The sequence below is a fragment of the Hipposideros armiger genome, unplaced genomic scaffold, assembly GCF_001890085.2.
Source record: "Hipposideros armiger isolate ML-2016 unplaced genomic scaffold, ASM189008v1 scaffold_273, whole genome shotgun sequence".
Classification (NCBI taxonomy): Eukaryota; Metazoa; Chordata; class Mammalia; order Chiroptera; family Hipposideridae; genus Hipposideros; species Hipposideros armiger.
Window position 1 is genome coordinate 1,710,017 of NW_017731623.1, and position 14,708 is coordinate 1,724,724.

The window sequence follows — 14,708 nt, forward strand, 5'->3', positions numbered from 1 at the left end:
CGCCATCAAGACGCTCAGCCTCCAAGGCATTCAATTTCAACGTCGGAAGGCAGGAGTTATTTAGCAGAAAAAAACTAGTAAGATCTGCTGGCAGGGGAAAAACACATCTGAACAAATGCAAACATGATTTAAAAACCAAAGGCAAAGAAAAGAAGATATAGGAGGCCCATCTGTGAAAGGTAATTAAAAATACATAATTTAAATGGGATATGCAACAGAAAGCAAAGCATGAGAGAATGCTGACATTCAGCAGAATTAGGAAAATTCATTTCAAGGCTAGAAATAAAGGAACCACATGTAATAAGTACCCACATATAACAGGCAAAAGACACAATGGAACGGACAGTGGTTTGGGGAGTGAAAGGTCCTGGATGGTGACAATGATCAGCTGAGTAAGGACAACAGAGGATTGACCTTGACCTTCATTTCCCTCATGGGTGAAACAGGGGCAGTGATCATTAATACCTGGCTCCCTCCCAGGATGGTTGTAATGAATGCATGAGATCAGCTCTAAAAAGCAGGAGCCATCCATACCTATCAAGTGCAGCCTTAAATCCACAATAGCTTGCATCATGCCTGGCACATAATGCATGAATAATTTGCAGATTTTAACACTGCCAAGCGATCGGTCAATATTGTTTGAGCTCTCGGTTTGTAACAGGCAGCTCAGTGCAGTGGTTCTCCAGTTGTGGTCCCCTGACCAGCAGCAGAAGCATCACCTTGGAACTCGCTTCAAATGCATAGTCACCAGCATCACCCCAGACCCAGAGGATCAGAGACTCTGGGGGCGGGGCCTAGCAATTTGAGTTTTAAGATGCCCTCCAGGTGATTCTGATACAAAGTACAGGCTAAAGTTGGAGCACCACTGATCTGGAAAACTAGCAGCAAACAGTGTTTTTGTTTGTTTGTTTTATTTTTTTTGTTTGTTTTAAAGATTTTTATTGGGGAATTGGGGGAAGGGGAACAGACAAGTTGCTGTCCTTTTGTTCTTCAGTCTAGTTGTGGAGGACATTGCTTCACTGGCCCAAGTTGGCACCATCATTGTGCTCTTCCCGGGCGAGGCAGATCAGAACTAGCAGCAAACAGTGTTTTAACAGCAAGTATTAATATTATTTATTTGACAATTACACATATAATGCAGATTACAAAGGAAGAAGATCAAAGAACTAAAGTATATTGCATATCACATCCCAAAGCCCTTACTGACTGCACTGGCCACACACACTTTTTTTCTTTCCATGAGTGGGAGCCTCTAAATTATTGCGCCTGTTTTTGCATGGTTTCCAGGTCTGCTTTCCTATTCTTTAAGAGCAAGTGTTGGTGACTTTTGTCCCCAACTGCTAGCACAGAGGCAGGGGACACTAGAGGTGTCCATTATATAGAAACTAATGACAGCACAAGCACCATACATCGCTATTTTTAAAATAATCCCTTTAGTTCCATTTTCCTTAAACTTAAATAAGTAATTGTGGTACTGATATAGTCCAGACTGTTTCTGACACTTATACTGGGTTATCGGAAAAGTTATGACGTATTTTTTCCATGTTTTTCGTTGCAAAAATGCGTCATGACTTTTCCAACCCAATATCTTTTAATCTGGTGATTACAAAGGCGGGGGTGGGAGGGGCGGAAGATTTTAAGAAAGTTCCTTTCCCTGAGTAGGTCCTGATGTCTCCCTCTGAGAAAGTGAAATCAAAAAGGAGAAAACGTTAAGTTAATTAAGAATTTATGCCATGGGATAGACAAGAGACAAACAAAGATGCTTATCAGTAGAAATCTAAGTTTGTGCAATAAATCGAACCACAGAGAAGGCATTCATTCATTCTTTCAGAAAGAATTTTTTGTGAGTGAAAATTCACAACCAGGGAGTCTAAAGGAAGCTTTAGAAACAGTCCCTCCCTGCAGGGAACTTACCCTCCAGGTGGGCAGACAGGACCCTCCACAAGAAACAAACACAGCGTGTGAGCAAAAGAGAGAAATGGTACCAAGCCAGGCCCGTTCAGATGACGGTGAGAGGCCGTTGGGGAGAAAGGCTGGGCTGACGTCAGGCTGTGACAGGAGCTGAGGAGCTGGCCTTATCCAGGACCGCAGGCTCCGGACACCACACTCGGCTGCTCGTGAGTCTTTTCTTTCCCTTTCCTGAGGTTTGTCGGTAAAGACTGAGAGCCGAGCAAGGCCGGCCCTGAGGCAGGGAAAGTGGGCAGAGAGCTCAGGCCTGGCTCTCCTCGGTCTTAGCAGAGGAGGAAAGGTTGTTCTGAAGGTCCCACAATGTCCCACATGGCTCACCAGAGAGGGAGTCCACAGAAGGCGCCAAGGCCACGTCTCTGACAGAGGAAGCAGTGGTAGAGGCTGGTATCAGGTATCCAACTATCGGCTTGTCAGTAATCACAGTAACAGCAGCTGGTGTGTAGTGAGTGCTTACTGTATGCCAGGCACCTTTCTAAGCCCACCACACGTATCAGCTTATTTCATCTTCCCCACAACCCCTGGACTGTGAGGCTTGGGACCCTGTCACCTATCGTAATTTACAGATAGAAAGCCGAGACCCAGTGAGATTAGGTAATTTCCTCCCGAAGTCGCACAGAGAGCAGGTAGTGAGTGCAGGCTTGGCATGGGTGCCATCTGACTTTGCAGCCCAGCCCGCTACCCCCAGCCCTGGCTTCTGGGTGCTGTGCTGTCGCTGTCAGCAAGGCAGCCTGGACTGTGGAGGGTGCTCAGGCGTCTCGCAATCATTCAGGCAGCAGATGACAAGAGCCCGGCGATGGAAGAGGAAGCGAAGCACAGGGCCAGATGGGGCACCGTCCTAAATAAAGCAAACCTGGCGACTGTCCAGAGATAAATAAGCCGAGGGAATCGATCGTGAGGCCCGAGCTTCCAGCCTGAGTGATGAGGGTGGAGATGGCACCACTGATAGAAACTGGAGCCGGTCAGAAAAGGCGAGCTCGAAAGCACGCGTGGGAGGCAGAGGGAGGACGCACCCAGCGGGTCTGGGGTTGAGTCTAACAAGGAGGGGTGAGGTCTTAGCAGATACATCAGTGCCAAGTCCAGTGAGCGTGCTAGAGCTCAGGTGACAGGCCAGGCTGCACGGAAGGGTCTGTCTGGAAGCCATCCACTTAGAGGCGACGGCTCAGAATGAGTGATTGCTCCAAAAGCAGAGGCAAGCAGCTAAAGGAGGAAGGCTAAGGACTGAGCTCTGATGCCAGAGACGGGAAAGGAGGGTTAGAGGTCTCAGGAGAACGGACACCATGCAGCGTTCTGTAAGGCAAGTGAGAAATGCGTCCACAGAGGTGACAACCACCGGCAGGATGAGGACGAAGCAAGAGCCCCCCTGGGAATTAACGAGAAGGGCCTCGCCCGTGACCTGAGGGAAGCAGTGTCATGATGGAAAGGGAAAGGAAATGCAAGGGCGTGCGTAGAAAAGTACGAACTGGAAACGGACCAACATGTGGCAGTGATGAAGACGACGCGAGAGGAGGAAGAGAAGGTGAAATAAGGAAGCGGCAGCAAAGGCTTACTGACGTCTGCTGTGTGAGGCGCTGGTGTTCAGATGAGACCCTAGAATCTTCAGACAAGAGGCCAGGGAGGACTAGGGGACGGAGAGGAAGACAGAACACGGTGGACGCGTAAGGTCTGGAGGAAGAAAGAAGAGAGAGCATATCAAGGTGGGCCTCACAGCAGCACTGTTCGCAGTCGCAACGGGGTGGAAAGAACCCGAATGTCCATCAACCGACGAATGGTTAACAAAATGCGGTGCGTCCACTCCTTGCAGTATTACTCGGCCATAAGAAGGAACGAAGTGCTGAGGCCTGCAAAGATGCACGAACCTTAGCAACATGATGCTAAGTGACAGAAGCCAGTCCCACATATCATATAATTCAACTTATCTAAATGTCCAAAATAGGCAAATCTATAGAGACAGAATGTAGGTCAGCGATTGCCTAGGACTGGAGGACGAGGTGGCAGGCTCAGCTGGGGGGAGGAGGGCTGCTTTTTGTGGTGATGAAAACAGCCTAAAATTAATTGTTATGGTGGTTACACAACTCTGTGAATGTACTAGAAACCACCGAATTGCACACTTCGGTGGTATGTGGATTGTATCTCAATAAAGCTGTTATTTTAAATAAATAAATAAATAAATAAATAAAAGCTTTGGCATCATCCACTTTCACTTACCGCTCCTTCAACCCACCAGCAAGTGTTACCAGCCATACCTTCAAATATCCCAAACCGAAAACTTCTCACCATCGCCAGTACTGCAGTGCTCAAACTGTCACCATCTCCTGTTTGGGTAGTGAAAGGCCTCCCAGCTGGTTTCCCAATTCTCCCTCCCTATGTTTATTCTTCACCGGCTTCCAGAGTAACCTTTACAACAGGGAAATCAGATGGCCCGCCCCAGTTTCCCCTCCAATCGCTTCCTGTTGCCTCAGGATAATACCCTAGACCTTCCTCCATGACCTGCTCCAGCTTCCTTCCCAGAGCCGTCTCACTGCTGCTTCTCCCAGGCACTGTGCTCCTCACATACTCCAGGCACATTCATGCCTCAGGGCCTTTGCATGTGCTATTCCCGCTGCCTGGATTGCTACTGCCCCGATATTCACATTGTTCGCAAGCTCTTTTTACTCAGGTCTCTCCACAAGTACTTCCCCTTGAGAGAGGCCTTCCCTAATCACCCTATCTACCGTCATACCCCCATTTCCCTTCACTTCTTCACCCTGTTCTGTTTGTGTTCATAGTACCTATCACTACCTGACCCTTTCCCCAGACTACACACACACACGCACACACACACACACACACACACACACACACACACACACACTAAGGACACCCAGGTGCACACTGTTGACTCATCTCCCTCTTTTGTGGGCTTTGCTATTTCGCAGTTGTATTCTCAGCACCTAGGACATGCCCGGTGCATAAGAGATATTCAATAAATAATCGATGAATGAATGTTTGATCCTCACGACAATCCTTTTTTTAAAGATGAGGAAACTCCAAAGGCAGAAGTCTGTCAGGAGGGTCACACGAGGTCACTTAACCAGGAAGTAGAAGAGGCAGGACTGAAAGCCCAGACGGCCCTGTCACACTTTCCGTTTTGTCTCCCAGCCCCAAATGCTGCTCTCTGGTCCCAAGAGGGGGTGAACAGCATGACACGGGCACGACAGGGTTCCTAGCCTGTCAGACGCATCCATACCTTCCGCTCTGTTCATCAGTCATGGAAAATTCACTCACCCTGAATATGCTGGTAAAACGCACGCTGACCCAAAGACGGACAGAGGGTGAAGTGGCCAGAATTCCTGTTTGCCTGCAGGCCTGGTGACCTGGGTCAAGTCCTCCAGCCTCGGGCAGTCACCCTGGCTTCCCACTCTTCACCTCCAGAGAGGTTCCATTCTGAGCGTCTGACCTAACCCACTTTTGACAAACCGCATTCATGACCTGCTAACGTGCTCATTTCTCGAGCTGAGTGAAACTGGGTGTGAGCACTCGGCAAACCTCCTCAGGACTGTCTCCAGGAGGACGTGACCCACTTCTAAAAGGCACCTAGAGGTCACCTGAGCCACAGTCAGTGCTTAAACGAGTACAGCTGGGACACTGACTACGGCCCCCTTGCCTTGGGAATGACAAGTTTTTGGAAACAGGCTGAAATCACCAACTAGTTGAACAATGAGGTGCTCTCGGGTTGAGAAACGCTTTGTACGGCGCTGACAATATTTGGCCAGTGATGGCTCTGCTCAGGTACCACAGCTATCCTTTTCAGAAAAAGCTCCTTTGAGGAAAAAGTATACTCTGGAAATTAGAAGGCTTTTATAGAATAAAGCCTGATTTAAAAAGCTAACTTTGAGCTTAATCATTCATTGTGTGTCTGCTATGTGCAAAGCACGGGGCTTGGCACTGATAGAGTGGAGCAATAAAAAGATAATATCACAGTCGGTGCCCTGAGGCCAGCCACAGTCTGACGTGGGAGGCAAAAAAAAACAATGTGTGCTACGGGGAGAAGCCCAGGGAGACGGGGCAAAGAGAGGGGAGGCGAATGGCGCCCCTACTGTATGCCTTGTATGGAATTTCATCATTCATTCATTCATTCATTCAGCAAATCTTTATTTAGCTTCTGAGCGCCAGGGCTAAGGACTAGAGATACATGTCCACAGAAGAGACCACAAACTTACATCCTCAGTTAATACTCATAACCATCCACGCGAGGGTTGTAATCTCCTTGCAGACTGGAAGACGCGGGCCCAGAGAGGTTGTGTAACTTGCTCAAAGAAATGGTAGGGACGGTAGACTCCTGGCTCCAGAGGCTGTGGTCAAGTGGGACGAGTAGGGGTCTAGACTCCAGGGCAGATGGTACCAGGTCTCCTGCCTCCGGCACTTAGGGCTCATGTAACAGGCAGGGAGAGTCTCTAGGAAGCTCGCCCTGAATCAGCAAGTATGACCTTGTGGCCATGCAAAGTAGCCCACATTTAAGGCCTAATTGTGTGGGATTTACTACTGTCATCTGGGCATTTTGAATCCAGAGCCTATGCTCTTAACCAGTGTGCTATAATTTTTTTAAACACTAAATAAAAAAGACCTTTCTGATCTGTTCCTCACATTAATTTTGCCACTAAACTTGTCTTCGGAGCAGTCCACATGTGCCAATCGTTCATTCTCACATCCTGCCCAGATCCTGTTGACTTCATCCCTCCCTGCCAACCAGGGTCACTTGGGGAAGCTCCTAGGCCACATGAAAACTAAGTGGCAGTGATTTACCTCCAAATACGGCGCTGCCCTTCAGAGGGCTTGGTCCCTTCCGGCTACCCTTCCTTGCTCCTGTCCCCGTATGTAGTCTTTTAGAGGTCCCTCAAAGCTGATGTAGCCCTTATCACACCAGTGCAAACAGGAGGCTGCCAATGGCTTGGACAAACTGTTGACAAAGCCATAACCTCCTCCTAGATTCTGCTGTAGTATTTGATGCTGTTGACAATCCCCTTCCTTTTGAAAGTATTACAAGGACGTTTCAAAAAAGAAATCAATCACACTTGATAAAAATGTCCTCCCCAAAATAGAAATTTTACTGACCATAATCTATAATTCATTTTGTATTGTATATCAATGTTTTACAATTTTAAAAAATCACCTCGTGCTTCCAAGAAACTGTATTAAAAATCAAAATGTAAACTATAGCAGAGAGCTTGTTACTTAACCAACTCAACATCCAGTTCACCATATTCATACATCTCTAGATTACCCATGACTCAAAAAATTCTATTTCTACTGGCATTGGACATAGAAATCAAAGCAAAATATCAAAATGTTATAAAATCCGGAGCTGAAGCTTCTTTGCTGAAAATAATATTTTCACTTACCAAGGAATGTTCTCCTCTCCAGAGAAATGGGCATTGCATCAAGGCAACGTCTCCGTGAAAATTTTGTTCTCTGGTGACAAGACCCTGGTTTGAATTCACTCATTCATCAATCAAAGTAATTTCTCATGATCAAACTTGCAATAATCAGAGCACAGCAGGGTAAATTTTCAAAAGGAAACTACACTTCCCAATGTTTGCCAGTTCTTATGTATGATATCGCGAGCTTCGGAGGGCAATGAGTTGATGTTAATTAACCTATAAATAGTTCTTCCACAAAGGAAATATAGTTTTCCTATGGAAAATAAGAGTTTCAAGGACATTCAGAAGCCAATTAAGTAAGAAAACTCCTCATTTTGAGCAACCAGTCCACTTTTTTTGGAAAAAAACGCTTAATATTTCTTCTTTTAAGAAGAGACCTGTTTGAGAGGAGAGAGCTGAAAGACATGGTCTTGAGTCACATATTTGTGCCAGGGAAGTACTCAGCACACAGTGTGGCTGCATACACAGAAAGAATATAAGAAAACGGTCAGGAGCACGGGCTTCAGAGGCAAACAGGAAGCCCTGGGTCAAAGCCCAGGACCAGCAGTTGTTGGCTTTGCAGCTGGCATGGCGGAGACCTTGGGAATGTTCACCTCTTCCTCAGCAGAGCCTCTAGGGACTAAGTGACCGAATTCTGGGTAAGGGCATGTGGTGGAAGTGATATAAGACACCTCCAGGCACTGCTCTGGGAACATAACACAGGACCCTCCAGGTCCCTGAGCGACCAGCTGCAGGGCAACTGTCTTCATCAGACTATGACACAGCAGAAATTAACCTTTTCTTAGAATCCGCTGGGATTTGGGGATTGATGTGTTCCTGCAGTACAGTCAGGTGTTGCTCTGCCTAATATTCTTGGCCAACTTACAAAATTCCCTCAGTTTTCTCACTTATGAAATCAGTATAATTAAGAATGTTTAACTCAGAGATTATTCTAAAAACAACTTTGGAAAGCACTTAGCACAGCCCTGGCACATGGGAAATAGTCAATAAACATTAGGGTGTGTGTGTGTGTGTGTGTGTGTGTGTGTGTGTGTGTGTGTGTGTGTGTGTGTGTGTGTGTGTGTGAAGCTTATTGAGAGGTAGAGCTAAAAGGGGGAAGAGGGGTTGTTTCTACAGAAAATAGGAACCGATAAAGTAGAAATTTGCTTAAGAAATTTGCACACAAGTCAGAAAGTGATGAGAAAAGACAAGAGATTGCATCCCAGTATACCAGTTCCCAAATCTCCTCTACCTCTGCGTAGGATTTGTCCTAGAACACGGGTAAGAATGTAGGCTATGGGGGAAATGCCAAGTAGGTGTTTAGATCAATGGGTCTGAAGGGTGCCTCGCCTGGAGATACAAATTTAGGAGACACACTATGAAACTGTTAAAATGAATGAACTACCTCCACATGTACTGACATGGAAGGGAATCTATGATCTACTGGGAAAAAAGCAAGTTCGAGAACAATGTATATACTATAATCACTTTTTAAAAAAACATATAGAAAAATACTTAATCATCTGATCTGCAAGAAAAATAAGCACACTCACACAGGGATACACAGACACACAAGTGGGGGAGGGGAGAGGGAGAAAGGGGAAGAGAAAGAAAGAGAAATCTGGAAAGAATATACCCAACTATTAACCTACTCCTATGATTTGACAGTTTGGGCTGGGCTAGATGAGTAAAGAACTTTGACTTTTTCATTTATAAATGTCTGCCTTGTTGGGTCTTGTTTCTTATGATGAACATTTAATCCCAACTCCCACCTCACCCCACCCTGCTCCGTCTCTCCACCCCCAACCCCTACCTCATCCCGAATCCCCACTCAGTGGCAGAAGTCGGCAACAGGATGAAATGGAACAGGAAAGATGACACCATTTTTGAAAGATGATGTCACATTATTTGATAATAAGAGTAATTTGGTGTTTGCTTTTAAGCTGCATCCAAACAGCTGTATCAGCATGTTCACTGGTAAATGTCACTCCTGCTCCTCAAAGGTTAAGCTTCGGGTTGGCTAAGCAGTAAGTCAGTTAAGATAATTGGCAGAGCATAGACGTCGGTCGGCACACTGTGCACTGCGGTCTCCTGAGCGTCACTCATTGTGCTCCAAGACTTTGAAAGTCTCGGGTCACATCCCCGAATCCTCTGCACTAATCCAGGAATATTACAGACTTGCCTCATTGTGGAGAACAGTGTGCCAGGAACTCGGGCTAATGAACATACACGAACAAAAGGAAATTAACAGAAACAGGAAGATTAGGTGACTTGACATAACCACCTGTGCAGTTTATTCTAGATTTTTCTTAAGTGATTTAACATAATTACCCAGCACAGGGCCAGCACACACTCAGCACATACTTGTAGAATTGTTTTTGAAACATCCAAGCCTCTGTTTGACCAAGAATACCATTATCCGAGAACAAAAATGGTGGAACGCTCATACGGAAATGTCAGAAAGCCAGCCAAGGGACAGCATACTTATTCCCAAGTGAACTTCCTCCTTTTCCTGGTTACATAAAGCAGAGACTGACGGGATCAAATGGGATCTTGAAATCTCCTTGTCCAACCCCTGAACAATTATTGTCTCACCATCATTAATTAATAAGCATACATTCTACAGAACAATACAGAATAATGATTAGCTATGGAGACCATACCTGCAAGGCAGACACAGGTGAAATTGTTTCCATCTTGCTTTCCCTTTGCATCAACACAGCTCGCACCATTCTGGCAGGGTTTCCTTTGACAGGCATCAAACTCTTCACAGAAAGTTCCAACATACTGATCATCACAGTGACAGGAAAAAGTTGCCTGAAACACAAACATACAGTGTATGTTACTAGAGTCCTCTCAAATGTATACTTTGGCTGTGAAACTTGAAGTTCTCAAGCACCACTTCTTTGTATAATTATACCAACACTGACTATTTTTAATCATATCACTTATATCGTGACCTGATTAAAATCATAGCTTTAAAAGAAATGCAGTGCTTTACAGTGTAATTTCAAACATTTATTTTTATGGTTCTTCATTCATATTTATTTCAACCATTTTCAATCTTCCTAAAATAGAAATAGAAGGGATAATTTTAAGCAAAAAAGAAAAAAAAGAAGAAGTTTTGCTGACCTGGAAATGCTGACTTGGAAATGGCAATATTGCTAGAGCAGATATATTGTGCAACAGCCATTAAATAAGATGTCACTACGACTAACTAAACTCCTTCGGCGTACACAGCACTGGTGACAAAAACATCATCAAATGTCCTCCTCGGACCACCCTTCCAGAGCACTGCATTTACTGAATCACCCTAAAAATGAGCCTCAATCTACCGCCATACAAGTGACTTGGATGGGAGAGAAAATAAAAGGAGTGTAATTCAAGTAACCTGCTTTTTCTGTTGTTACTTAATATTAAAGATTACCTTAGTAAAAGAGCGTAACTCAGACCCAGACGACTGAATTTGGAAGGCTCATTTCTGAGCCAGTTGTAAAATCCAAAATAAAACAGACCCTTCACTTTCCTTAACGCTGGCCCGAGGGTGGTGACACATCTACTAGAAACATAACTGTGGCCCCCAAGCCTGTGGGGAGCAATGTAGATGGTAACTGCAGGTTTTCATGAAGAAGGGAGGGAACAAGGCAAAGGAGAATGGCGCAAGCAAGACTTACTGCAGAAAAACTCAAAACCAAACGGACAGGAGCACCTTTCCCAGCTCTCCCCAAGCCACCAGGCACCTGTTCCAAAGCCCTGGCCACAGCGTCTCCTGAGCAAACCTTCCCTCCGTCCCTCCCTGTCCTGGGCCCCAGCCTCCTGCCCTAACTTCAGTGAGAGACTCTCCCCTCTTCAGGTATTGTTAATCCAGGACCCTCACCCTGTACCTCCCCACCCAAGCACAACACGGCGTCTTCCTTTCTCCAGAAGAAAAAAGCAGCGTTGTCCATTCCTCTCTTTCATTTTCTTTTGTCTCTCAATCAAGTGTTAGCGTTCTTGTCCATCCCTAGATAAAGTTATTCCTGCATATTTAGACTTCCTTGAGGCCACTGTTAATGAGATGTTTTCCTCATCCCTTTCTTGCCCCATCACACTGGCTAGTGACTGTTACTGATCTAGAAAATGTTCGAGTTATGTTACCAGTCATCATGCTGAGCTCTCATTACAGGTCAGCGAGTTTTTGGTTGATTTTCTTGTTGTCTAGATAAAACACAACCTCCAACAACACCTGCCTGTAAATTGCAAATCATGACAGCATCGCCTTCCTTTCTCCTGCCCTCATGGTTACACTGCTGGGTCTTCCAGAATAATTTTTATTTCAAAAGGAGGTTTGCAGAATTTACCACTAAGTACTATGCTGAATGATTATTGAATCTTAGCAAACGCCATTTTAGCTTCTATTTTTAAAAAATAATAATAATTTTAGGTAATATTAGCATTTTTAAAACTGTCTATTTTTTTTTATCTTTAACATATCAATATGTGAATTGAGTGTTTAAATTTCCTAGTACTGACTCAACCTTGCATTCCTGGAAAGAAACACCCACCTGAGGTCTTCATGCAAAATTGTTTCATGGCTGCATTCTACATGTAGTCAGACTTCCAATGCCCTACCATCTAACTTGCCTGGCCCCCAACACACGGCTTCTCTAAGAAAAAGTGTCCCTTGCATGGTGAGATCATATTTTACACCATAAGAGGACACCCTTGCCACAGTGACTAAACCGGGAGCAGATGACCCCTGATCTCAGCAACCATCCAAAAGGCCACAGTCAAACATGACATTTAGCTGGACCCAAACTACCAAATACTATATAGGTACGTTTCTCATGTTACTTGAATATGTTTTGTTAAGGGATTGTGACAAATCCTTATAAGTTGCAGAGTCAAGTCTTCTTTAAGAACTTCTAACCGAGAACAATTGGAATTAAAACAATGGCTTTTTCTTGTGAGAACTACGGTTTCTGCCATCTATTTCTATCATCTCTCACACCTTTGTGGCAAATGGAAACTCCCTCTGCATTCTAGCAACAGTTGGCTTCCTGTCTGATTTGTTATGATGCTGTGAGTTTTCTCCTTTTGTGTGTGTTTGCATAGACTTTGTAACTGAAAGCTGAGAGAAACTGCATCGAGGAGCATTAGAAAGGCACCCTTTTAAAAAGGAAACTCCTTTTGTAGAACCGTCTTCTAAAGAAAACATTGTCCTTGCACAAATGTACAACAGAACACACCTTTGCAATTTGCAGGGGACGCATCTTGAACCCATTGTGGATCTGGAGTTATATTGCCACCTTTGAAAGGTAAACGCTGGCGCGCCCAGTGTATACAGTTGCAAAGTGGGCCTCCGGCATCATAAGTTACTACATGTCATTATTTTTGGCAGCTGTGCTCTATAATTAACTTCGTCTGTATCCAGACAATCCATATTGCAGATAAATGTCTTTGGTTATTTGGAGGGTACATTTCGCATATCATTCATCTGGTCCATGGAAACTATGTTGCTTATGAAAGTAAATTATTATAAGTCCCAAATTAAATATCTGCAAGTTCACTTGTTAAATTGAATTTAAAGCTACAACAGAAGCCACACCATTTGTTTCTATTCGTTTTAAGCAGAAGCCTTGAAATAAACTTTAAGAAACTGCTGAAGCAATTGCTTTTGACCAAGCAAAATATTGAGTTAATTCTTAAACTTTGATTGATGGATGAGGAAGAAGATGAATATACCCATGGTCATAAAATTTGATTTGAATCTTTGTGTATTCTGTATCATGTCATCCATAAAGTTAGATTTCTTCCTGTCTATTTTCTAAAAATGAAGAGCTTTCCTATAATATTAAAAGGTTTCTTTTAATAGTTTCAAGACTGCTGACTTATAAGATGTCATGACTATTTACTAGGAAGCTGTGTTTTTAGCATATTTTTTGGTGGAAAGCTGTGTTTGATCACTGAAAGTTGTAAACTGTTTACCAACCAAGAAATTTACCCCCACTAACTGTGATATCACTAATCTAGGTCCAACTTACTTAACCAGCATTAGAGACAAAACAGACTTACTTAAAATTAGTAGCTTAGCTACATTAAGGAACGATGCTTCCTGGCAAAATTATTGTATATTTACATGTAGAAGTCTTTCTCAAGTAAAATGAAAAGTGATTCATAGAGATTAATTTTAAAACCCAATGTAGAATCTCAATTTTCCACAACAGCTTGAAGTCAAACATTCCATTTGTATACTAATGAAATGTTTCCAAATCGTGGTGAAAAGCTTACTTTGAGAAGTTCTAGGTTAAAAAATATTCTTAGTCATCCCTGCATTCATTTCCTCGCCGTTCAGCAAAGCGAGCAGTGACTGCGCCAGGGGCTGCTCTAGCAGCTGGAGACACAAAAGCGAACAAGGCTCTCGCATGGAGATTATATTCCAGTGGGGGTGACTGATGATAAATAAAATGAACAAGTAAATAAGGCAGTGAATTGGGTGATAAATGCTGTGGGGGGAAATAAAGCAGGGAAGGGGAGAGAAGGGGAGGGTGGTTATGTGGGGCATGCTGAGAACGGGACAACTGGGCAAAGACTTGATAGAGGGGGCCACGGAGGAGTCTAAGGGAAGATTTCTAGACAAAAGGAACTGTCAGTGAAAAGACACCAAGAAGGAGGCTAGCCCCACCAAGAACGAGCCAGCGGGCTAGCGTGGCTAGAGTAGAGCAAATGGCAGGGCGAACGGTGGCATATGAAGGTAGAGGGTCCGATGATGCAGGGCTGTGGTTCTCAACTGGGTGCCATCTTACCCCCAGGGGACATGTGGCAACATCTGGAGACATTTTTAGTTGTCACAGCTGAGGGCTTGCTACAGGCATCTAGTGAATAGCAATGAGGGAGGCTGCTAAATATCCTACAATGCACAGGACAGGCCCCAGAACAAGGAATTTTCTGGCACAAATGTTGACAGTACTCAGTTGAGGCCCCGGATGTAGGACTTTATAAGCCTCTCTATAAGGAGTCTGGCTTGGTATAAAACTTTGGAAACCATAACTCATGTGCCAAAAAAAACCCCCGAAATTGTATTATACATAGTAATGTTGCTTTATATTACATTACCTTGTTTCATTACTATAGCTTAGTTTATTCTGATAACACCCTAACCCTGACTAGAAGTAATTCCCACACATCTCAAAGCAGAAGTTGATGGCCATTTATTTTGGGCAGTTTAGTTAGCTCTTCAATTTTCATAGTATGATGCTAGCACTATCATCTGAGATGGTCTTCCAAGTATGAGAGTATCTTTATCTGGCATTATATAATAACTGGCTCTTACCAGATAATTTATCTGAAGCTGGATATTGTCCA

The 14,708-nt window shown here is 44.2% G+C and overlaps 1 protein-coding gene across 1 annotated transcript in view; it reads right to left on the reverse strand.

Moving 5' to 3' along the window:
- Window positions 1-14,708, reverse strand: part of DNER (delta/notch like EGF repeat containing) — a 293,762-nt gene that overhangs the window by 101,379 nt on the left and 177,675 nt on the right. The window contains exon 6 of the mRNA XM_019657048.1: window positions 10,028-10,181. Coding sequence (XP_019512593.1) covers window positions 10,028-10,181 — 154 coding nt within the window. The remainder of the gene's footprint in view (window positions 1-10,027; window positions 10,182-14,708) is intronic.